Source organism: Nuphar pumila, chromosome 17 (assembly GCF_984573655.1).
Source record: "Nuphar pumila chromosome 17, dmNupPumi1.hap1.1, whole genome shotgun sequence".
In the NCBI taxonomy this organism is placed as follows: domain Eukaryota; kingdom Viridiplantae; phylum Streptophyta; class Magnoliopsida; order Nymphaeales; family Nymphaeaceae; genus Nuphar; species Nuphar pumila.
In genome coordinates this window covers 29,884,107-29,909,918 of record NC_143265.1, presented here as the reverse complement: position 1 = coordinate 29,909,918, position 25,812 = coordinate 29,884,107, and the positions used below count along the sequence as shown (strand labels likewise).

Genomic DNA, 25,812 nt, shown 5'->3' with positions numbered 1-25,812 from the left:
TGTTGAGTGAGGATTGTGGTTCCTTGGTGATGTGTGATTCATCGCCGAGGACAGCTACACTGACTCTTTCTACCTTTACGCATGGCCAAAAACAACTTTTAATGCCTTTTTGCTGCATTTATGGCAGGTCAAAGTGGGTGTGACACATTTTAAGCAAACTTTTTTAAATGGGCTGCATGAAATTTCCAAAGCATGCTATTACCCATAAACATCCAATCAGATCGATAAGCAAAACTGAATCAGGTTACGTGGTACCAAACCCAACCCGATTATATATTTGGATGTGCATTTTTGTACCAAACCTCGCTAAACGGATTTGGGATGGTCGGATATCCAACCCAAACCCTAACCATTGACATCCCTACTGTAAACCTACAAGGTAAGCACAAAGGCTGGCAGGTATCCTAGGCGGCTCTTCCACAATCCAATTCAACCAACACCAGGGCTGCTGGGCTTAGTAATACCAGCTGGCTATTTAGCAGCTCAATGCATGGAGTGAACTTCCACCTTGTGCCTGCTGGAGATGGCCTCCTTAAAGGGAAATGTAGGAAGGAAAATCCCTTTTTAAAGGAAAAACTACCTCCAAATTTTCCAGATTTCCTCATCTCATTCTTTTTCCCAGTCCGACAACAATTGGGGGTTGTTGACAGTGGTAACATCGCATGGGTGAATGCTCTTGATGGTGATGGGCTTGGTGGTGGAGTGTTGGGTTGAGGGAGGCAGGAAAGTAGTGAGAGTTGTAGGGAGAGTGCCATGGTGAGAAGAGAGATGGTGACAAAATAAAAAAAGTTAGAGGGACACTGATTTGCAACTATTTGCAAACAAATTGATAAAATCACATTGCCCTTTTTTTAAGCCATTTTAGGAACTTAACTATCCAAGCACCCAAAAAATTGTTTTGAGAAAATTTGGATCTCAAAACAACATTTTAGCATCAGCAAAATGCTTCAAAGATCAACACCACAAGGAAACCAAGAAAAAAAAAAGGTAGTGATGGATGACATTTAGAATGCCATAATGCTTATATGCATGTATACATATGAACATAAACCTAAACCTTAAGAACTATTGGAGATTTAGGGTATGCATGAAAACATTGAAAAGCATCATGCATCTTCCATAATTCATTGCAGAAAACAAAACTACAACAACCACATCATTTAGAGAGATTAAGGATTAATTGAAAATTACCTAAAATCCAGCAAGAGTTCATTCTTTATAAAAATCACACTAAGAGCACCACAAAGTCTGAATAGTTTAGAATGCCCCAAGCAGTTTCTATTGGCTTGCATGGGGTGCAGCTGATTGTGAGAATTCAATATTGTTAATCTTCTATCACATTTATCAGTTTCTCTTTATAGCTCTCTGGAGTTCATAGTGTATTTATCTCTTCTCAAGGCGGGAAGAAAACAAACACATCAACAACGAGAAGAAGAAAAAGCACGACTTGCTACACCGATTCTTCCACATTATAAGAATCTACATACAGGAACTAAAAATTCCGCTTGCAATCATGACTTGGAGGAGAAAAAAGAGAACAAATATGTGAAACGTAAAACAAAAGGCCTGTACCAATCTGCTAGTTCTCAAAGATATAGGCAGAATCCAGGATCTGTGATTACCAGAAGGGAGGAAATCATAGCCTCGGAACCCAAGTTCACAAAGAAGGAAAGACCACCAACAAGATGAAAACCAGAATTCACTCATAAAAAAGGAAAAAAGGAAAGGGAAAGGAGTCAATAGAATACCATAACAACAAAAACAAGATTTCATAAGAAAAAGCAAAACTCAATTCCCTAATCTTATTATTGCCAACATAACTGTTAAAAACGCCGAAATCTCATTGAATCGACCATCATAAGGCATACGAATCTATACATGTAATGCTAAAATTTTGGTAAGAGAAAACCAAATTCACAAAAGAAAATCAAACACCATAGTCACAAAGAGAGAGAGAGAGAGAGAGAGAGAGAGAGATTCGTACATCGTTTGAGAGTAACCCACACGGAACCGTTGTCTCTATTACGCTCGTACATGCTGGTGAGCTCGTTGAGGAAGGGATCGGGCTGAAGGAGAACCTGAGATTCCGCAGCAGAAGCATTGAGAAAAGGAAACCACCAACAAAAGGTTTGTCCATCGAGAAACAAACAGGAAGTACGCATCAGAAGAGAAAGAAGGAAGCAAATTCTGCTTAAACGGTAATGGGTGATAAAAAAGAGAACCAAGCAAGCAGATTTCGTCCTCCCCAAGATGGAAATTTCCTTCCTTTCTGTTGAAATCATAAACAAGAAAAAACCGATCAAAGAGGAGAAGGAAGTTGACGTTACCATGGCTACGAGTGCACGAGTTGAACAAGCATGAAGGAGATCGTCGCTCGAGAGAAATCGACTGATCAAAGCAATCGAGGATTTAGCGCTGGGGATGGTGCTGGTGCCGCTGCTCTCTCTCTCTCTCTCTCTCACAACGAGTCCACCGAGGGTGTCGACTACCCGGACTCGGACCGGGCCAAAGCGGGTGAGAACCCATATCACAAATATCGTTTTTGCGAAATCTCTAACAAGGGAGATTTTTAGGTCATGTTTACCTGCGTCTTGACTAGGGCTGCAAATAGATCGGATATTGTCAGATATTCGATCCGAGTCTGACACATTTTTTGATATGGATCCTTGAAGTAAATTCCGGATATGTATTTGGATCGGATTTGGATCCGTTTAATCGGATCATTTTTGGATTCGGGTTGGATTTCATTTAAAGTCTGAAGTTCATTCGAATCAAAATCCAACCCGAATGCATTTTTATTTTACATGTAAATAGCATGTTTTGTTCTTTTTTTTCTGGATCCAGCCACATGTACTCATATTTGGATTCAATCTAACCTCCCCATATCTTATTCAAATTAGGATTCAGATCTATTGTTTGATTTTGGGATTCCGATCTGACAGGATTCAGCCTGACGTTTGCGCCCCTAAAATCTTGACTTGAAATCACATGTGACACCATCCCTCAATGTCGAGAGGGTGTTGTGTGTTCTCCCCCGAAGATGCACTGTTTGCTACGGTGCATGTTCGGGGGTCTGAATGAGCGCCATGTATATAAGCACGTGGGGCTCGTATTCCCGTGGTGTCGGCATCACTTAGCATTGGAGTCTGGTGCGGTTGCAAAGACTTAAGCATCCTTTCTTGCTATTCTCACCATGAAACGACGGTTCGAGAAAATGATAAAAATGCCCTCTATTCAAAAAAAGGGAAACGATAGTTTGAGAAAAGGACAAAAATGTCCTTCATCCAGAAAGTCGAGGATGATGTTAACTCTTCAAAGTCCAAACAGCGAAATGAACCTGAAGTGCTCTCTCTTTCTTTTATGTTTGAACTTTTCGTCGTCATCTTCTTCTTTTTCCTTATTCGTGAAACATTGTAAAACCCTCTCTCTCTCTCTCTGGAGAAGAAATTAAGGGAGGCAAAGAGTCGGCGATCCGATGGCGATCATCGTCCTCTTCCTGCTAGCAGTGTCTAGAATGTTGCCCTCGTTCAGCAGGCAACTGACTGTGGCGGCCCCTCCGCCTCTTTCGAGGGACACCTACAATGAAATCTTCCTCCAGTACACCTACAACGGAGTCTTTTAAAGTACAATTTGTCTACCCCTGCGTCAGCAATACTTTCGATCAAGGTTATGCCTTCTAGGCCACCCTGACACTGCTCAACATGGGTGTTCGCACCCTCAAGTCCTGGTGGGCATTCGTCAGGTTTTGGCACCGCAAGGTCCTCATCTCGACCTCTGGCACCGTGTTCTCCGACAGGACCCACCTCCCCGCCAACATCAGGAATGTGCCTCTCCGGTTTTCCCGTCACCGACCTCAAGACTGCCATCGAGATGGCTGGCAACTACAACCTGATCACGGCGAAGATCGTGCTCAAGGGGGCAGAGTTTGGCATTGCAATTTACGATTTACACACAGTAGTGATTTATGAAAATTGCGTAGCAAAAAAAAATGGCAAATCGCTACGTGATTTTCGTAAATCGCTATATCGAGTAGCGATTTACGAAAATTGGGTAGCGAAAAAAAATTGGAAAATCGCTAAATCGAGTAGCGATTTACAAAAATCGTGTAGCAAAAAAAATGGAAAATCGCTAAATCGAGTAGTGATTTATGAAAATCGCGTAGCAGGAAAAAAAAACTGCAAATCGCTACGCGATGTTTGTAAATCGCTAAATCGCATTGCAAAAAAAAAGGCAAATCGCAACGTGATTTCCATAAATCGCATAGCGAAAAAAAAAGAAAAGAAATTTTGTCCTTTTCTAGAATCATCATTTCATGACACCAATGGCGGGAAAGGGTGTTACAAAAACCGCGAGCAAGAAACAACCGAAGAAACAATAAATAAGAATGATCAAACAAAACACAACGACACATAGATTTACGTGGAAAAACCTCCCCTCAAATCCGAGAGGGAGTAAAAAATCATGGCTACCCAGAGGAAAAACTTTATTGCTCTTTTTAGACAGTTACAAGAGGGAAAGAAAAGAAAGAATTTATACAAGCCCCCCACCCCCCCCCCCCAAAAAAAAAAAAATCTTCTAGGGGGGGGGGGGGGGTTGCTGCCCCCCCAGAGACCCTGCCAGAGGTGGCCCCCCCTGGACCCCCGCCCGCTGAACGCGCAACAAGACCTGCGCCGGGGAGAGCCCCCGGACCCCCCTTTTATAAGAGCAAAAACTTTGAATCAGGCTCCATAACTCATCGAGTTGAACCATGCTACAGTCAGTGTGCAGGTCAGTCGGTGCTTGATGGAGCAGTGTAGGATCGTCTGCTGGATGTGCACAGAGGCAAAAAGAGAAGGGAGAGAGAGAGAGGGTTGATGTTCATGGCCTTCAGGGGAGATTCCTTTCTCGGATAATCCTGCAGTGCAGGGACTGGGTCTTAAATAACCATCTTTGGGGTACTTAAGTCATTGGAACCGCTCCTTTTCTAGAATTGTCATTTTATGGCACCAATGGCAGAAAGGGTACTTAAGTCTTTGCAACCACACCGGACTCTGATGCTAACTGATGCTGACAGACATGGGGATACGAGTTGCATGTGCTTACATACATGGCGCTCATTGGGACCCCCAAACACGCACTATAGCAAATAGTGCATCTTCGGGGGGGGAACATATAACCTGTTTCGCTTAATGTCACAAGGTGGAGAATGTGATTTAAAATTATATGTAACAGTGGGCTGAGATGTGAGGCTATGTTTGGGGAAAGCCTTGCATTGAAACGGAACCATGGTTTCCATGCTTTGCAAAAACATGGATTTTAGAATCATGGTATTGCCAATTCTAACTAGATGTTTGGGAGCCCATCCAATGGGCACTAGCGATGATAGAGGTGGTAGTGGTGGAGGGGATTGAAACAAAAGGTGGCAGTGAACCAACGGGGTGGATATTGATAATGTTGGTGGTGATGGTGAATAAACCAGCCACGATGGTGGTAGTGTTGCTGCAAGGTGGTAGGTCTCAAGTGGTGGTAACATCGCTGATGGTGGAGCATGGTGGTGCTCACTCTTCCCTTTAGGTAAAAGTGATGGCGGTGGAAAGTAATGGGGAGGTGGAACATGGTGGGGATGGACCTTTGTTTGGTTGCGTTGTGGTGGTGGTGGTGGTAAAAGCCATGTGTTTGGAGGTGCTGGATTAGGTATAAGACTTTAATGAACCAACGGGGAGAGGGTGGTGTGTGTTCTCCCCTGAAGACGACCGTTAGCCACAGTGCGTGTTCGGGGGTCCCAATGAGCGCCACATATATAAGCACATGGGGCTCGTATTCCCATGTGTGTCAGCATCAGAGTCTGATGTGGTTGCAAAGACTTAAGTCCCTTTCCTGCTATTCTCTCCATGAAACAATGGTTTGAGAAAATGACAAACATGTCCTCCATTCAAAAAAAAGAAAATGATGGTTCAAGAAAATGACAAAAATGTCCTCCATCTAGAAAATCAAGGATGATGTTAACTCTTCAAAGTCCAAACGTTCCATTTTCGCCCTAAGCAGTAAACTTTTGCACCATCTGCTGTAACAGTAGCTCCCTTTGACAATACAAACTTTACGACCGGAATAGCAGCCTTTGTCATTGTCTTAAGTCGAGGTTTCCGCCTTGGTTTTTAGCTTGTGTTACAACACATTGTAGCCTTCTCGTTCCTGTCTTGCGTTACAAAACATTCTCGGGTTCGCGATCGACTGGTTCGATCATTGGTGGGCATCATAGGGCATTTGTTGGCCATCTCTTTTTACAGTCTTCTCTTCTTTTTCGTTGTCGTTAGGCATTATGGAAGAAAGCAATGACACACAAACATTCCAACAAGTGTCATTAAGGCGTCGTGAGTACATTTCCATGTCATCATGCTATCATTGAAGAACGTATGTTGTCGTGAGTGCCATTAAAACATTATTTTGTTATTGCAGGTGGATCTTGTCCTTTCGATGGTTGGAAACTTAACAATATTTGTAAGACGCTGGGACCTGTTGACAAGAATGTTTGTTTACAGATGCGAGGAAGGGCCTCTACCCCATCCGGTATCCTTCATTCACTTAGTATATGCAATGTATCGCAAATCACGGTTGTAGTAACATACTACCGATTTGTGAGATATTGTTTTGTTTGTTAATATCGATTTATAAGATATTATGCTGAATTTTTGTATTGATTTGTAATATATTTTGCGATATGTATATCGATTTATAAGATATTATGTGTTTTGTAGTGTCTGTTTGTAAGCTATTATGTTGAATTGTCATATTGATTTATAATATATTATGCGATATGTATATCAATTTATAAGATATTATGTATTTTCTAGTATCGATTTATAAGATATTTATAAAAAGACTTAAAATGTGTGTGTACAGAAATACATTGTTACGTGCTTGCGGTGGCGATTTTCGTATTCAAATCGCTTCTCATTTAGCGTTTTCTATTGAAATCACTTCACAACATCATAAATATAATTAAATCGCTATCGTCAACACACATATACGATAAATCATTTCTTTTGTTGGCATGATAAGTAACAACTTGAAGCATAGTATAAGCAAATAACAAATCGTCGTTGCTTTTATGTTGTGATTCATTCAATCGTTTCTTTGACTTGCTTAACCTTATCAGTATCTGTTGTTATATGCATCTTGAATAAATCGTAGTAAACATATGTGTTTGCTAACACAAATTGATATCTTGCTTATAACAGTGGTGAGCTTATCATCTGATTGTAATGAAGATGATCTATCTCAATCATTTGAAAGATATGGAGAAGTGAACATTTGTACTAATGACGCACCTCAAGAAGTGAACATGTGCACTAATGATGCATATGATAACAAGGGTGCAGGCATTGGATTCACTCTTGACTTGAATGTTCCAGGAAAAAATGCAATTCGATAATAAGGTAGACGATTGTGACAGTACACTTGATAAAGGTGCAAGCACTGAGAATGTACATGATAGTGCAACTGACTCTGTTCCAGTAGAAGAAATACAATTTAATAATGAGGATGTTGCATATAAATTTTACAATGATTATGCCTTAAAATTTGACTTCAGTGTTAGAAGGTATTCTTGGTCAAAAAATGCATAGGGTGTCATGGTGAGAAAGGCATATGTTTGTTCTAAGGAAGGTTGAAAGAAGTCAAGTGGAAATCCAACAAGAAGCATGCTAGAATCAAGATGTGGATGTCCAACGAGAATGGTGTTAAGAAGACTTCCAAATGGGAAATATGTAGTTTGTACTTTAATCAATGATCATAACCATGATTTATCTGCTTCATTTATGACTCCTATGTTAAGGTCACATTGTAAAGTAACTAAAGCACGTGTTGCAATTGTTGAAATAACTGATATCGCCGGCATTGCACCAAGAAAGACATACAATTTGTTCGAGCACATAGATGGTGGTCGTGAGAATGTGTCATTCACACCTATGGATCTAAGAAACCACTTGAGAAGGAAGATGACATATAACATGAAGAATGGAGAAATATGTTCTTTGGTTGATTACTTATAGAAGAAATCAAGCATTGACCCTGGTTTCTTTAGTGCAATGCAACTGGATGAAGATGGATATGCTGTGAATATGTTTTGGGCAAATTCAAAGTCAAGAGTAGATTATGAATGGTTCAATGATGTGCTTGTTTTTTATACAACAGTGAAGATTAATACTGAACAATGGTCATTTGCGTAGTTTGTCAGAGTGAACCATCACTCACAAAGTTGTATATTAGGCAACACTTTTTTGTACGACCAGACCAATGAAAGCTTTGAGTGGTTGTTCAGAGTATTTATACAGGCAATGAATGAGAAGCAACTTGAAGTTGTACTTACAGATGGTGATCACGCAATTGCGGCTGGAGTGTCTCATGTGTGGCCAGATGCACATCATCGCCTATGTTTGTGGCATATCTTTCAAAATGCAGCAAAGAATATATGATACATATTTAATCAGAAGACAGGGTTTGACAAAAAGTTTACTATGTGTGTACTTGAGAGCGTAGACGAGATCACCTTTATGTTTGATTGGGAGAAAATGATTCAGATATACGACCTTGAAGACTGTCTGTGGTTACAAAATTTATATGTAGAAAAGAGAAGTGGGCATTGGCATATGAAAGACAATACTTTTGTGTAGGTATGATAAGCACACAAAGAGCGGAATTTATGCATGCCACACTAAAGAAAACCCTGTATTCATGTTTAACAATGTCTTGCTTCATTGAACAATATGAATTATTTGTAGACGGTCTTATACAAAATGAGCTTGAACAAGATGTGAAATGCTTCAATACACGCCCTGTAACTTTGGGCATGAAAATATTGATGCGACATGCAAATCTGTATACACTAACTGTATTTGAATGGATTAAGAAAAAGGTTATACAAGTCATGAATTGCAACATATAAGGACGCATGCAAACTGAGAATATGCACAAATACCATATTGTATGGGAGGACGAAGAGCATCAGAAAAGACAAGAAGCACATGTCATGTATAATGTTGACAACAAAACAGTTGAATGTACGTGCAAAAAGTATAAATTCAAAGGTATTTTATGTCGTCATGCATTAAAGGTACTTAATGAAGAGAAGATACGAGAAATACTTAAGTCATATTTAATGCAAAGATGGAGGAGACAAGCAAAGATTAAACTGTTGGATACAGATAATGTCAGTCAATCTAGTGTTGATGAGAAGTGTCACACATCCTCCCATTACCAATAACTGTGTAGGTCATTTATGCATGTTACAGATTTGGCATCGAAAAGTAAAGAAGCCTACGTATGCATGAGATAAGCATCAAGGGAGTTACTTGAAAAGTGTAGTTAATTCACAATTAGTCCATTGCAGCTCATGAAGACTAGTCGAAGAAAATGGCAGCGAACAATGGAGGTAAAAATCATGCTTCCCTTGACACTCCTGAGAAGTTGCGCCAAAGCGTAAACATCATCTTCAACAAGTCAGGAGTGAACATTGTAGATTATGATAGAAAAATTTATCTAGCGAAGGGTATCAAAAGAAAATCTGCCTCTGATTGCAGTCGTCGTAGGACAAAGGGTGGACTGGAATTGGTTCACAAGAAAAGGTTTAAGAAACAACGAACCTCTAAGCAAAAGCAATCAAGCCCTTTGGATGAACAGGTATGTAAGACATTATATTGCTTCCCATGTAAATTGCATTACGTGAAGCAATATCTAACTTGTGTAATTTTCAACATGCAGTAATACCCTACAGACGTAATTTTCAATATGCATCAATACCCTACGAACGTAATTTCCAACGTTATAACCTTCAAACCTCCCAACTAGTTATTTAGGAATGATAGTTTTAGTTTTACAAGTCTTTTGATATGTAATCAATGTTGGGAGGATGTTTGCATTTCTTGTGAAACTTAATATAGTGTCTTATATTGTTCTATTTCTTGACAGGCTCAGATCAATTCGAAAGTGAGCTATGGAACACATGAATCACGTGTGAATTCTGTTTAAGTCTTACCATAAAGTTAGTTGGCATGCCTCTTTACAACAACAACAACAACAACAACAACAACAACTACGCCTTCATCCCAAAACAATTGGGGTCTGCGATATGAACCAAAAAAGAAAATCATTCTGGGTCTTTCACATGAATCCTTCTCCTCCAATCATTTCTATCCAATGCCATGTCCTCGGTGAGGTTCAAAGCATTCATATCCTTTCCTATCACCTCCATCCATGTCTTCCTAGGCCTACCCCGACCTCTTTTAACTAATATATTTTCCCATTTCTCCATCCTTCTAACTGGAGCATCATTAGGCCTTCGCCGAATATGTCCAAATGTTATCATCGCAAAATTTCCCCCCTCTCTTGCGAGAAAGAAACGATCCTGCGAGTCAAACTCGACCAAAGTTTTGAAAATGGTTTTTTGAAATTACTCGCCTCCGTTTTGAAAATTTGCGGGAAAATTTCGTGGAATGGGATCCGCCTGTCGGTACGAGGTTCAACCGTTCCTGGCGCCTTTACCAGGGGTAATTGAACCAAGGATCAATTATGTGCTTTAACATTGACTCAAATATCTAAATTATGCTCTATTTTTCTAGAATGCACAAATAATCAGGCTTGTGCTATGAGATTTTGAAAATAATGCAAGTTTGAAAAACATGATGTTTGCTTTGGAAAATTGAATTATGCTTAGAAAAATGGTTGGAAAATACTTGGGAAAATGGAATTCCTGGGAATATCATCGAATTTTATTGGAAATCAGAAATTTGCATTGGAAAGTGATTTCTTAGGAAAACTTTAACTTTGAAAAATTGATTTTGAGCTTTGAATTGCTTTTCTGAGGAAATGGATTTGAGAATTCTGGGAAAATCAGGAAATTCATTGGAAAATGACTGTTGAAATGGAAAATGAATTCTCAAGAAAATTGGAAAATATGAGAAAATCGATTTCTGAAAACTTGGGATTTTGAAATTTGAGAATTTTAAAACATTGGAAAATATTGATTTGAACTTGGAAAATGCTTTGAAATGTCATTAGAAAACTTAGAATTCTGGGAAAATCAAATCCTAAGAAAGACTTGGGAAATTCTTGAGAAAATTGATTTTTCTAAAATTGAAGTTGGAAAATGAGTTTGAAAATAATGCAATTTGAATGATATGAATGAATGAATATGAATTTGAAAAAGGAATTTCATTGAGAAATTGAGAAATCCTTTTGAGTTTTTGAGAAATGCAGTGCATTTTTGAAGTTAGCCTAAGAGTGTAGGCTGAATGTGGCTAATATGAAGATCATAAATCTTGGTTTTCTTCGTATTTTGACTATAGCCATAAATATGAATCCCACCGAGTTTATAAACTCCACAAGAGCTCGTGCACGTGCCATTCGTGTCAACCATAGTGAAATTTGGAAAATGTGCATGAATGATACATCAAATACTGAAAATTGCTGAAATCAAACTATATGCAATGCAGTTCTATTCTAAGCAGAAAATGTAACTCTTATTCCAAATTATTACATTTGATATTACATTGAATTGAAATGAAAGAATAAAACTAAGTCTTCTTCTTGAATATTCCTGCAAAACTAGAAAACAGTGTTAGCACAAAAATGTAGGTTTTTCTGAATTTATCCAAAAATATTGGAAATTAACAGATATTATTCAGATATAAACCCAAATCCAGCCCCCCTTTGATATAAACATGATAAATAATGAATAAATTTCGAAAATAAGCTTGGAAATTCGAAATTGGGGGTCAAAATAACCAAAATGCCCCTGATGACCTTGATATCAAGGTTTTCTGAAAGAATTTTTGTAAATTTTGGAATTTTGAAAATCAAATGAAATAAATCAAACATAATATGATGAAATATGATGATATGCATAAAAATTTATGGAATTGAAGATTGAAATTTTGAAATTATGGTCAAAATGACCAAAATGCCCCTGATAACAAGACTATGGCCTTGAAACCAGGGTTTTTTGAAATAAATTTTGCAAAAATGTAAAATTGAAATGCAAATGAGATTGAAATTAACCCTAATATGATATTCCATGCTTATTTACATGAATAAAGCCCTAAAATGGCAAAAATATCATAAAACATCAAATTTAACTTGATTTTCGCCTGATTTTCGCTTCTGAATTTAAAGATAAACTAACATATAAAGCAAATGAACTTAGAATTGAGCTAAATTTAGCATGGACACCTAAACTAACCCTAAAAACAGAATGGAGCTCGAAAATCTATTTTTTTATATTTTCTTAATATGGAAAATAGCTAAAAATCTAAAAAAATTGAAATTTTGCCTAAAATGTTGATTCTAAATGAGATTTTGGATATCAAACTTCTATAAAAATTTCCCAAATTTTATGGGGTGACAGAGGATAGTATGGAAAGGATTTTTGGATTTTACACTTTCTGGTTTTGACCTATGGTCGGAGCTGTACAGCTCCGGCAAGTCGGATCAGAATCCAACGACTCTAGGATTTAGGGCAAACAGATAGGTTTCGGGAGAAAATATGGGAAACATAGCAGACCGATGGGAAAAAGACTGAAACTGTGGGGAAATGTCCCTGACAAACATAAATTTTTTTTATCTTTTCACATAATTGGGATTCGGGTTACGGTTTGGAAAAGGGAACACTGTTATCAGAAACCCAAATCTCTGGAATTTCAGGATATTGAAATCTGTTAGATAGAAAAGAAAATCCGGGAGAAATACTGGGATAATCCAAAAAATCCCCAAATTTTGGGTAATGACAGGAAAAGGGGTTAGAAACAACTTTTGTGTTGAAAGTTTTTGCAGACGAGCTACGGGTTGAGCGGACTCGGTGCATTAGGATCTGTCTATACCCTGACAAAGGAAAATCGAGGTTTTCCCAGACGTCTGGGAAAATTGATTTTTGACAGAGAGTAAATCTACTTTTACAGATCTTAAAATTTTCAGATCATTAGTAGATTCCATTGTGAATCTACTGTGATTTTTAGAGGATGATTCGAATCCCCCACAAGGGTGAATCCGAAGGTTTTTGTCTACTAAAGCACAAACTGAAAGTTCAGAGAGACAGAAAACCCGATTTAGGGTTTGAGTGGTTTAGAAGAGTTCCGAAACCGAATTGAATCAAGTTTTTGGCAAAAGATCATAGACAAATAATAACATCTATCATAAAATTTTTGAGATTTTTGAATGAAAATCTTTACATGAAATCATAACTGAACTACATGCACAAATCCAAGCCTGTAAATCTTAAATCAAATGTTAATGAAAGTTATACTACATGAATAAAAACGATTATCTAAATAGTGAAATGAACCTAAATATGTTAGTAATCTATATGGAAAATGATAAAAAATAAAACCAACAAGGAAGCATGAATCATCTTGATATTGGCTCCCATGATGAGAGATCCAATCCATCGAATGGATGGATCTCCTCATTTTCATAGCCCACACATATAGGGTGTAGGTTTTCTTACTTCCTACCATTCAAAACAATAAAAGAAATCCTTGTGTTACCATGGTTCCATTTTTTTTGAAATGGCCACCCAACATTATTCTCACAAACATAGCATTTGAGTGCCCCCTTTTAGTCACATGACATTAGTGAAATCGAATGAAACACTTAATGAGATAAAAATTGATCTTACCTTGGAAATGGAGGTTGGAACAACGACTAGAGGGGTGTCTCTTTGGAGGGTTTGGCTACTACGAATGAAGTTGAGGCAGCACCAGTGGAGGGCAGTGGAGCTGAACTTGAAAGGGCTGCACGGGAGGCGCTGGAGTGGGTATGTGTTGGTCGACCAATGAGATTGCTTCAAGATGGTTGTTGCTGGAGTCAACCGGAGATAGCTGCAAGTTGGACTCGAGGTGCTGCCAAGGTTGGTTGAAGGATGGAAGCTTCAAGGGGCGTCGGCTGGAAGGAGTTGAAGGTGGTGTTGCCAAGAAGGCTGCCTTGCTACAAGGAGGCGTGGCTGGAGGTGTTGCTGAAGCGATGATGGCGCTGCAATTGAGAGATGCGGCTAATAGAAGATTGACTAGGGAGAAGGCAAGGAGATGAAGGCGCCGGCTGGTGCTTCCCTTTGGTGGCTGGCAGTGGTGGCGTTGAAGGAGCCGGCTGGTGCTTTAAGGTGGAGCAATGGCTGATATAAAGGGAGGAGTTGCTCTGGGACTGTAGCAGCAAAGGGGAGAGAAAGAGAGAGCTAAAGGGAGAGAGAGAGAGAGAGGCGTGAGATTGGATTGGGAGCAGCCATTTTTTTTTCTCTTATGACAACTTAGGTTTTGATAAAAATCAAAACCTAAGTTTCTAATAATGTTTCATGAATGAACATACGTGAATGGCTGTAGCCATTTGGCTTTGAAGGAAATAGAAAGGGAGTAAGGAAGAAAGGGGAAGAAGGAAGGGAAGAAAAAGGAAGGAAGAGGGGAAGAAGGAAAAGGAAAGAAAAGAGAAGAAAGGAGAGGGAAAGAAGAAGAAAGAGGGGACTGGAAGGGCTGTACGTGAGTGGAGGGAGAGGAAAGAAAGGAGGAAAGAAAGAAGAAAAAGAAAGAAAGAAAGAAAAGAAAAAGGAAGAAGAAAGGAAGGAAAGAAAGAAAGAAGGAAAAGAAGAAAGAAAGAAGGAAAGAAAAGAAGGAGGAAAAGGGAAAGGAGAGGAAGAGAGGGGCTACGGTGGTTGACCCCCTTGTGGGTCCCACCTTACGAAAAAAATAAAAAATAAAATAAAATAATAAAAAATAAAGAAAATAAAGAAAAAGGTAATTTTTTTTATATATAATTAAAACGAAAAATGCAAATGGATGGACCATCTCAGAGCGGGTCCAGATTCCACTTTTGAAAATCATTTTGACGATTAGAGGGGGTAAAATAGTATTTTCAAAAAAATTCCAAACAAAACGAGCTATTTTTGGCAGTTTTTGAAACGAGCTCGGATTTTGAAGTTCAATACCCCGTTGCGAAGCAAATCCAGTGTAAAATTTGAAAATTTGATTTTGAAAGAAATCCAAATTGTTTTTCTCGAGAAAATATTTCCAAATTTAGACCCCCAGGGGTAAAAATGTCAATTTTGGAAACCCAGGGTTTGAAATTGATTTCTGAAAACTTTTAAAACTCGATCTGGATTGAAATTTATAAAACTGGAGTTTTGGACTTCGAAAATGAAATGAAATGTGATGAAATGTTATGAAATACTGAGAAATGATATGAAATGATGAGAAATGACATGCGAAATATAGACCCTGGATGAAGAATTTTGGATGTTAGACCCTGATTGGCAGCTGTACCAGTTTAAAAAGCATTAAAACTAATAAAATTTGCAAAATGGTTGAAGAAATGGTTTTTGGACTCTACTGGGTTAAAGTGACACTGAAAATCAGGGTTTGGGCTGAAATGAACTGAAATGAGCTGGATTGAGCTGGGTTTTAGAGTTTCAGAACTCAAATGAACTGACAAGATATTGACTCAACTGGACTCAGAGACTAAATTTTCAAGAAATACTGCCATTTTTAGAGAAATGGTACGAAATGGTCACTGGAGTGAAGTGAATTACGAATTTGAGCTGGGTTTGAGCTAGAACAAAGGTCAGTAATACTGACATGAACTAAAATCGAAGCTCAAACACTATCTCAATTGACTGAACTCAGCTCAATTTCAACTGAAAGAGCTGAAATAGGCTCCTGGATACTTGAAAATGGTTTTGAACTGACACTGGAGCACTTAAACTTCTAGTGAGCTCAAGTTAGATTTTGGGGAATATGACTCACTGTGAATGACTGACTCAGAGACAATTGACTTAGATTTGAGTGAGAAATGAGCTCATTTCTGAAGGAATGATCCCATTTTGGCAGGAATGGTCAAAAATAAAAATGATTTGTTCATTGTGAGCTCAGAAGAGCTTGAAATGACTGATATTCTAACTGTTCTGAACTGACCAATGAGCTTGATTGACTCCGACTGATTGGGGTCCGGGATGACTTAGGGGTAAAATTATAATTTTCCTAATGAAAGTTGGTAAAATGGTGATTTTCTGAAACTGACTTGGGGTTTGACTCTTACACCTTCCTAACAAAGTTGGCACTGCACGAGGAGGGTTGTCTGAAATGAGTGTGAAAAATTTGGGGTGTTTACAGATGCCCCTCTTTGCTACTAAGCCGTCTTGAAGACGAGCTTAGTGGCAAAAAAAATACACCAAATTTGGGCTATAAAAATGCCTCAATTAGAAGGATCTGACTGGGTATGAAGAAATTAGCCCTGATGAGAATGGTAGATATGAAATGAAGAATGAAGAAGAAAAATTTTACTTCAAAAGAAGTGAGATTCAGGTTTTGCCCTTTACCTGAATGGGACAAAAAATACCTCATGTAGAAACGAAGCTCAGGTTTGACCCTTAACCTGACCGGAAAATAAAATACCTCATCAAAATGAGGCTCAGGTTTAACCCTTAACCTGATCGGGAAATGAAATACCTCATCAAAATGAGGCTCAGATTTAACCCTTAACCTGATCGGGAATGAAAATGCTGGGATTCTTGAAAGAAGAACCCATGATGGAACTTTCAGACTTCCGCACAATGAATTCGATAAGGTTTTGGAAAAAGATGAAATTGAGGGTCTCTAAAGCTTGAAAAGGGGTTTGATTTTGGGCGCCTCATTGCTGAGACTAAATAACTTTTGAAATTGGTGACCTTTTGCGAGAAAATGATTTATGGCTTGACCTCAAGCCGAAACTAGACTGTCTATGGTGAGACAGTGGGGACACAGGAAAGTGTGCGAATCTGAGAACCCAAGCACTCAGATTATACGAAAGAAGGGAAGAAATCTTGAAAACTCTCGTTATCAAGTCTTAAAAGGGATAACAACTGATGTCAGAATGCACCAAAGATGAACCTCAAGCTCTCACTTCACGCTAGGATAGCTAGAAAATATTGTCAAAATGTTGAAAATTATTGTTGATTCAAAATAATTAAAAGTGATGCACATTGTTTTGAAAATATTCCCTCTTTTCTACCTGAAGTATTACCTTCGATTGGACTTAACTCCGTAGAATTAAGATTCGAATTCAAATTGCTTGCAATTGACTTTCTTTCAAGGAAGCTATCAATTTCTTTGATATGAACAGAAAAGAGAGTATTCTTGATATTATGAAAGCAATTGGTGAAAGAATATTGATAATAAAATTTCACAAATTTTAAAGAGGATTCTTGACAGATTTGGTAGTCTGATATCCTGAGATTCTTTTCTCATGATGATCTTTCTGCCCACTTTTTTTTTTCTTTTTTTCCTTTTTGGCAGAATTATAGCTCTCTTGGTTTTTTTGGGGGGGATTACATCATCCTTTATTTTGGAGATGTCCTGACTTTTCTCTCTCTTTTTTTTTGGAAGAGTACGTCACAAACTCCTTCATCTCAGAGATGTTTCGATCCTTTTTTTCTCTCAGGGATTATATTGACGATTGTTGGCTCTTTGCTTGGAAATCTCTTGATGATAGCGGAAATTAAATATCCTTTGGGTTTTGTCAAGAGGTTCATTGCAGTCGCCTTCATCTTGATGGTGATCTGAACTTTCCCTGGAAGGATCCGTCACAAACTCCTTCATCTTGAAGATGATTCAAATCTTCTTTGGCCCCAGGGGTCTAACTCACATAATTCGTCTTCATCTTGACGACAATTGAGAGATCCCTTATGCAGATATTTAATTGCAGCTTAGGTGATAGAGGAGATATGAAAATTAAATGGATTTTTCTGTATCACCCAGGATATTTTGACTGCCTTATTTTCCAAGAATGATCTTTAAAAATGTGTCATTGACTGCGATCAATACCGATCACTTATGGCTTTGTAACAACATTGAATTTTCTTTGCTGGCCATATCGAGGATTTATTCTTCATCCTTTTGGTTGGCCAATAGAAAGATTTTGAATTTTGAATCTTTTTTCGCGAAATCTTTGTCCTTTCAAAAATAATACTGAAGGTATTCTGAGGTAATAATTTTTTGCAATAAAGATTTTGAAATCAACAAATATTTAATGACAAATTGGCAAGATTTTCTTGAAATCCTTTGTGAAAGTGAGCATTTAAAGCACAACTCAACACATCCATGGCAAAAATTCTCTTCTCATTTCCCCAAAGAAGAAGATTCAGAAATTAGAAATAGAAATTACTCCTCTCTTCCCTGAAGAGGAGGTGTTTGCAAAACAAACTTTCGAAGAGAAATTAAGCTTTCGTCAAAACTTCCTAACATTAGGCTTCTCTTATGGAAAGGGGGCCGGTAATGGTAAGGTTGGTGAATTGGTCATGAAGGAGCGAGTCCATCACACTCTCCCTGAAAAGAGGGTCCTTCACGATGAAATGGCCTAGTATGGAATTGTGGTCACGAGGAAAGCGAACTTTCGTCGAAGTTCTCCCTGAACTAAGGGTTCTTTGTATGAAATTAGAAATTTTGTTTTGCAAATGGTTTACAAAGACACGAGTCCCTTCAAACTCTCCCTGAAAAGGGGTTAGGTGAACAAAAGATAGCATGCGAAAAGAACAAGCTCCCTTGAACTCTCCCTATAAAAAGGGTCGCTCGCAAGAGGAAATGATTGAAATTGGTATTGAGTGACCAAAAGGTGGAAATTGGAAATTGGAAATTGGAAATTGGAAATTGGAAATTGGAAATTGGAAATTGGAAATTGGAAATTGGAAATTGGAAATTGGAAATTGGAAATTGGAAATTTGGAATTTGGAATTTGGAATTTGGAATTTGGAATTTGTAATTTGGAATTTGTAATTTGTAATTTGGAATTTGGAATTTGGAATTTGGAATTTGGAATTTGGAATTTGGAATTTGAAATTTGGAATTTGGAATTTGGAATTTGGAATTTGGAATTTGGAATTTGGAATTTGGAATTTGGAATTTGGAATTTGGAATTTGGAATTTGGAATTTGGAATTTGGAATTTGGAATTTGGAATTTGGAATTTGGAATTTGGAATTTGGAATTTGGAATTTGGAATTTGGAATTTGGAATTTGGAATTTGGAATTTGGAAATTGGAAATTGATTGACCCAAAAGTCGAAATTGAAATTGGTTGAACCAAAGGTCAAAATTGAAAATTAGAAATTAGAAATTGATTGACCCAAAGGTCGAAATTGTTTACTGGGAACAACATGGGTTCAATAAAAATTCAGCCTAAGAACAACATTGGTTCAATTGAGAACGACATTGGTTCAATGGGAACGACATGAGTTCAATAGGGATTCAGCCTAAGAACGTGGATCAGGAGGAGTTCAACCTACAAATCACATATCTGAAAAATACCAATCCAAAAGGAGTTTGACCTAAGGACTGTAAAGAATATTGAATCAGGAGGACTTCAACCTACAAATCAATTTTTTGGCAGTGGGATTAGTTCCGAAGGGGTTCAACCTAAGAACCGAGGATTAGTAGGAATTCAACCTACAGATCGAATTTTTGAGAATGAGATTGGTTCGAAAGGGGTTCAATCTAAGAACCACTGGGTTGAGAAAGACTTTTGGTTCACAAAGGGGTTCAACCTATGAGCCGTATTGGTTTGACAAGCGTTCAACTTACAAATCACATTGGTTCCGCAGAGGTTCGACCTACGAACTATCAATTCCATAGGGATTTAACTTAAGGACCACATTGGTTCCGCAAGGGTTTGACCTACGAACTATCAATTCCATAGGGATTTAACCTAGGGATTACATCGGTTCTGCAGGGGTTCGGCCTACAAACTATCAATTCCATAGGGATTTAACCTAAAGATCACATCGGTTCTGCAGGAGTTTGACCTACGAACTATCAATTCCATAGGGATTTAACCTAAGGATCACATCAGTTCCGTAGGAGTTTGACCTACGAACTATCAATTCCATAAGGATTTAACCTAGGGATTACATCGGTTCTACAGTGGTTTGACCTGCGAACTATCAATTCCATAGGGATTTAACCTAGGGATCACAGTTTAAGAAGGAAGGATTCAACTTGTGAGCTTTGAATGAACCAGGTGCTAAACTGGGTTTTGAAGGAAGATTCGAATCAGAATTCAAATCTTCAAGGGAAAACTAAATGAATTGGGTTTTGAAAGAAAATTCGAGTCGGAACTTGGATCTTCTAGACCAATTACTAAATTGCAGAAAAGTTTGAGTAGGAGTTTAAACCTTTAAAGAAAAGCTAAGCAAATCAGATTTGGGAATAAATTCGAGTCAGAACTCTAATTTTCTAGACCAATTCAGAAGGAAAAGAAAACTCGGGTCGGAACTCGAATCTTTGAAGGAAAACTAGATCCATTGTGAAAGAAAAAGAAATTTGAGTCAGAACTCGAATCCTGAAGGAAAAGTAGATCAATTTGGAAGGAAAAGAAATTTGAGTCGGAACTCGAATCTTGAAGGAAAACTAGATCAATTAGAAGGAAAAGAAATTTGAATCGGAACTCAAATCCCGAAGGAAAACTAGATTAATTAGAATGAAAGAAAATTCAAGTCAGAACTCGAATCCTGAAGAAAAACTAGACCAATTAGAAGGAAAGAAAATTCGAGTCGGAACTTGGATCTTCTAGACCAATTACTAAATTGCAGAAAAGTTTGAGTAGGAGTTCAAACATTTAAAGGAAAGCTAAACAAATCGGATTTGGGAGAAAATTCGAGTCGGAACTCTAATTTTTTAGACCGATTTTAAATATTTGAATTGGATTTGGAAGAAAATTCGAGTCGAAACTCTAATTTTCTAGACCAATTCAGAAGGAAAAGAAAACTCGGGTCGGAACTCGAATCTTCGAAGGAAAACTAGATCCATTGTGGAAGGAAAAGGAATTCGAGTCGGAACTCAAATCCTGAAGAAAACTAGACTAATTAGAAGAAAAGAAAATTTGAGTCGAAACTCGAATCTCAAAGGAAAACTAGATTAATTAGAAGGAAAGAAAATTCGAGTCGGAACTCGAATCCCAAAGAAAAAGTAGATCGGTTAGAAGGAAAAAAAATTCGAGTCGGAACTCGAATCCCAAAGGAAAACTAGACTAATTAGAAGGAAAGAAAATTCGAGTCGGAACTCGAATCCCGAAGGAAAACGAGACAAAAAGAAGTAAAGGAGATTCGAGTCGGAACTCGAATCCCGAAGGAAAACTACACCAATGTGGACACTGAATTTTAAAGTGTATCAATGTGAATACCAAATTTTGAAAGTGAACCAGTACAAGCATTATGTTTTGAAAAATTACGAGTACGAATACTGGGTTTTGGAAAATTTACCAGCACGAACACTGAGTTTTTGAAATTTTACCAGCACGAACACTGGATTTTTTTGAAAAATTACCAGCACGAACACTGAGTTTTTAAAAAATTATCAGCACGAACACTAGATTTTTTTGAAAAATTACCAGCACGAACACTGGGTTTTGGAAATTTACCAACACGAACACTGGATTTTTGAAAAATTACCAGCACGAACACTGGGTTTTTGAAAAATTACCAGCACAAACACTAGATTTTGAAGAATTACTAATTGATTTTGATAGAAGATTTTCAGTCTTCACCCTCACGACGATTTGGACAACTGTTGGGGCCTCAGGATTTATCCCTTATCCTAAATGGGCAACTCAGGTTTATCCCTTAACCTGGAGGGGAAGTGAATTCGATACATATGGATGCACATGAATGTGAATGCATGCATGCAAATGCAAATGAATGCAAATGATGTAAATGGGTGCACATGCATGCAAAATGAGAGATTTATTTGATCCTGCCTGCATACAGAATATTTTGAAAAAAAATAAATTTTCAAGAAAAATGCCCCAGTGTAACTGGGGAATAAGATGTTAGACGAAAGGATAAGTAATTGATATTTGATAAGAATTCTTTGAAGATAACAATGTAAAAACTGACAATGAGCTTCTTGGTTGATCGGAGAGGCACTCTGAAAAAGGTTACCCCTTGTAAGATGACATTAAACATTTGCAAAGGAGAAATATAAAAGATGGTGCCAAGCCATAAGGAAAATTGACAAATTTATTAATGCATTAAAGAAGGAAGTAATAGATTGATAGAAGAACTGGGACTGCATTGTCCCTTCAAAATGACAAAATGATGAAAGTGACATAGTCTCGACATTGTCAATTTTTAGAAAACTTGCTCAAGATGGTTGACTGGTGTCTTCCTCATCTTCAATAAGGATATTCTTGTCGATGCAATCTTGAATAATATTCTTCAAAACAAAACAATTCTCAGTGTAATGCCCTATTGCCCGATGAAATTTGCAGAATTTTTCTTTGAATCTGCCCATAATTGTTGCGGGATCAGCTGCTTTAGGTAAACAGATCATATCTTTTGCAAGCATGTATTTCAGAACACTCTCTAGTGTCTGGTCCAGAGGGGTGAACTTTCGATCCGTACTCCAATCCTTGCGCTTTGGTTTTTCTTGATCTTTCTTTTTATGCTGAGGACTAGATTGAAGAGACTTATCATTGTTGGAGAACTTTCCTTTTTGACCCTTGGATCCCTTTGAATAGTTATCATGATTTTTCTTATTGCTTTTGCTATCATTGGTAGAAAGAGTGAAGTGCGCCTTCTTCTTTTGCTCATTCTGATTGTTACCCTTTGTAAAGATGAAGCCTTCATAAACTCCATTTTCCATGCTTAGCTCGAGCCACTCGGCTCGTTCTGTCAGTTCGATGAAGGTTTTTGACGGTGCAGTGGAAATGAGACCTCTCAAGGGTTGCGAAAAATTATTCAAGATTAGTGACAATGCATGCCCCTCTGATATCGGGTCTCTCATTTTGTTGCAAGCTGACCTCCATCGATGAATGAAATCTCGGGCCTTCTCATTTTCTTTCTGTTTGAGGCCACATAGATGACTGAGGGTGGGAAGTGTCTCAACATTAAAGAGGAATCGCTCGACGAACATGTTTACCACCTTGTCAAATTCTTTCAGTTCGATCAGGTTGACATGTTCTAAATACCACTTAGCTGCGGTTCCCTCCATACTGCGAGGGAAACAAAGGAAAAGAGCTCAATTATCTCGCTTGAATTTGGAGCATTCAGCAAAAAACATGGCGAGATGAGCCTTAGGGTTGCCAGAACCATCAAATTTGATGAATTTCCTAGGGAGATTATCCAGATTGTCATCCCCATCCAAACCATCATAGAAGTATTCGCTGGTGAAGACTTTCTTGCCCTTGTCGCGGGTCTGCAGATCTCGAACTATTCTGACAATATCTCTGAATTGTGGTTGATCAGAATCACTGATAGACTGATCTTTGAATTTATGGGCTGACCCTTGCCCCTGAGTTGATTTCTGAAATGTCTGATGAGTCTCAAATTCTTTATCTGAATCCTTCATTGATTCTTCTTCATCGATTGTGTCGGCATTCTGAGCAGGCTTCTTGGATATCTTCAAGGCTTTCTTGACTGTATGACCCTTGGCCTTCTGCTTGACCTGGGTCTGCTCTGCACTGGCTTCAGCTTGCTTTGCCAACATTTTGGTCATCATCCTTTTGAACATGGCATACATTTGAGGATCAATGTCATCCTCGACCTGCTGCCCTTGATTTCTACCTGAACGCGGGGAATCGATTTCTTCTTCTGAAGCTGTTGAATGTGCCATGCCTTCGACTCGTGCAATTTTCTTCCCCTGACCTTGTCTGAACCATTGAATATCATAAATGCTCTTTGCAGGGCAAAATTGCTGGTTAGGCTTTTGAAAGAGATTTTGATTGGAATAAAATATTTGCTGAGAATTTTGGTAGACAATTGAAAGAGTATCCCATTACTAGGGATTGAGTCATTGCTGGGATTACGATAATTGTGTTGTCATTCCTTTGCAAAGAAAATAAACAACTGAAAATTATGCCTTGTTACCTAGGCGAGGTCGTCAAACCAAGAATTGAAGAATTTGCAAGTTTTTTCTTTATTGAAAGGAGAATATGATTTCATCAATATTAAACTTGGGAAAGAGGGGGCAAACAGACAATTTGCCACCACTCTTTATAAGTAGAAGAGACACGAGGACCGGGAAAAAGTGGAAGAGTAACAAAAGAGTCACAACCATATCTGGCAGAATGGTATGTTCCGGACCACTGTGCTGATATAAGGTCGAAATCTGGCACGACTTCTGATAGCAGCCGCATCTCTATGTGCTTCTGTCTCTGAGAAAACTGTCGAACACCGCTTTGGATGATAGTAGGCGCAGAAGAATGGACCAAGCAACTTGAATCTCTTGCCATACGCATAGGTGTATCTGGGAGGCGATAATTCTCGATTAAAGTAGTCCTATACCACTTCTTCTTTTTGCAAATAATCGATCAGGAATCGGTACCGCACAACTGAAAGGAGCTCCTTTCCGTTGTATCTGAACGAACTAGCCCTGGTCGGTACATGCTGAAGAAATCAAGACTGAAGTGCATAAGTACATCCCTCAACTAAGATGGACTCTCCAAGCTTGAAACGAGTCAATCCTCTGTATAGAAAAGCAAGTGCGGCCATGGCTACTGAGAGACGGCTGGTCTGTCGACTTCTCCATCTTCTCAAAAGCTAAACTATTCTGACATCCACACAATTTTGTCCGTCTGGAAAGAAAGCAAGTCCAACAGTGCACAAAACCATCGCATACTAAATTCTCTCTCGAGCTGTTCTGGATAACGAGCTGACTTCTGTGAATGCCTTGTACTATCGATAGATCTCGATCAGGCTCACGTACTCATTCCCATTTTCTTCAATCAGTGGCCAAGACTTGCGTCCTGTCATGCGAGCTACAACATCTTTAGGGTCCAGACCCTTGACATTAATAAAAAAATGCTGCTCCAATAGATCTCCAGGCTGACCGACTGGCTCAGACAGTCCCATGATTTCTGAAAATTCATCCATTAGTAGTGTCATCTCGCCCCATGGGAACCAAAATGTGCAAGTGCACAGATTCCACCACTCTGCCAGTGCATGGATCAGATTGCCGTTGACTGTCAACTTTCCCACTACAGATGCCAGTTCCAACCCGCAATCACTCAAGTGGTTCAGAAACATACGTGAGAAGTTTTTGAACCAAATGTAGTACCACCGGGGGAAGAAGGGTCCGATGCTGAGAGATCGATGCCCAGGAAGACTTTGTCGCACCTCGTAGGAGATGTGACCCTTAGGAAAAACAGAATCGAGCTGACTGGATGCCATTTGACTGAAAGACAAGAAGATTGGAATTAGACTTTGGAAAAATACAAGATTTTTGAAAATTATAGGCAGGATAAGATAAAAAGCTGGAAATTTGAAGTCCAGTGGAACGAAAGGACGGGAAATCACTTGGAGTTTTAAAGAAAAGTGGATAATTTGGAAAAATCGTCCAGGGTTTACAAAGAAATATTTCATAATTTAGAAAATGAAATATTTTGGAAAATTGTCCAGTATTCTGGAAAAATTGGGAAAAATATAGAAAAATAAAATGAAAATGAATATCATACATTCAATCATAAACAATTATGCACATATAGCATTCCCTAAGAAGCTGACTCTAGATGCATCAATTTCGAAAAGAGCTTTAGGACCCTAATCCTGACTCTAGGCTGAGATCAACTGTGTCCAATCATGCTATGCCGATATATTCGAGCCGAGGCTCGATGTACGTGGCATAAAAATTCATCTTCGGTTCTAAGCTTGTATTTTCCCAACATCCTTGAGCACCTGCCGATATACGTTGGACTATGGCCTTTGGTACGTGGCAGGGGGGCGTTAGCCCAAATAAGTGACCCAGTTGTGAAGCTCTGTCCCGAACTATGGTTCTGAAAGAAAGCCTAGCAACATGAAGACCAGGTAGACATAAGTGGGGTGGTTTTTGAAATATGAGCAC

The 25,812-nt window shown here is 38.5% G+C and overlaps 1 protein-coding gene across 1 annotated transcript in view; it reads right to left on the bottom strand.

The window, feature by feature from the left end:
* LOC149811850 (Signal recognition particle, SRP9/SRP14 subunit) overlaps window positions 1–2,491 on the bottom strand; it is a 33,494-nt gene extending 31,003 nt beyond the window's left edge. Inside the window, exons 1-2 of the mRNA XM_089992780.1 lie at window positions 2,328–2,491; window positions 1,985–2,078 (exon numbers count right to left, since the gene is read on the bottom strand). Of these exons, the coding sequence (XP_089848906.1) occupies window positions 1,985–2,078; window positions 2,328–2,330 (97 nt within the window). The 5' untranslated portion in view covers window positions 2,331–2,491. The remainder of the gene's footprint in view (window positions 1–1,984; window positions 2,079–2,327) is intronic.
* Between the last annotated feature and the right edge of the window lie 23,321 nt (window positions 2,492–25,812).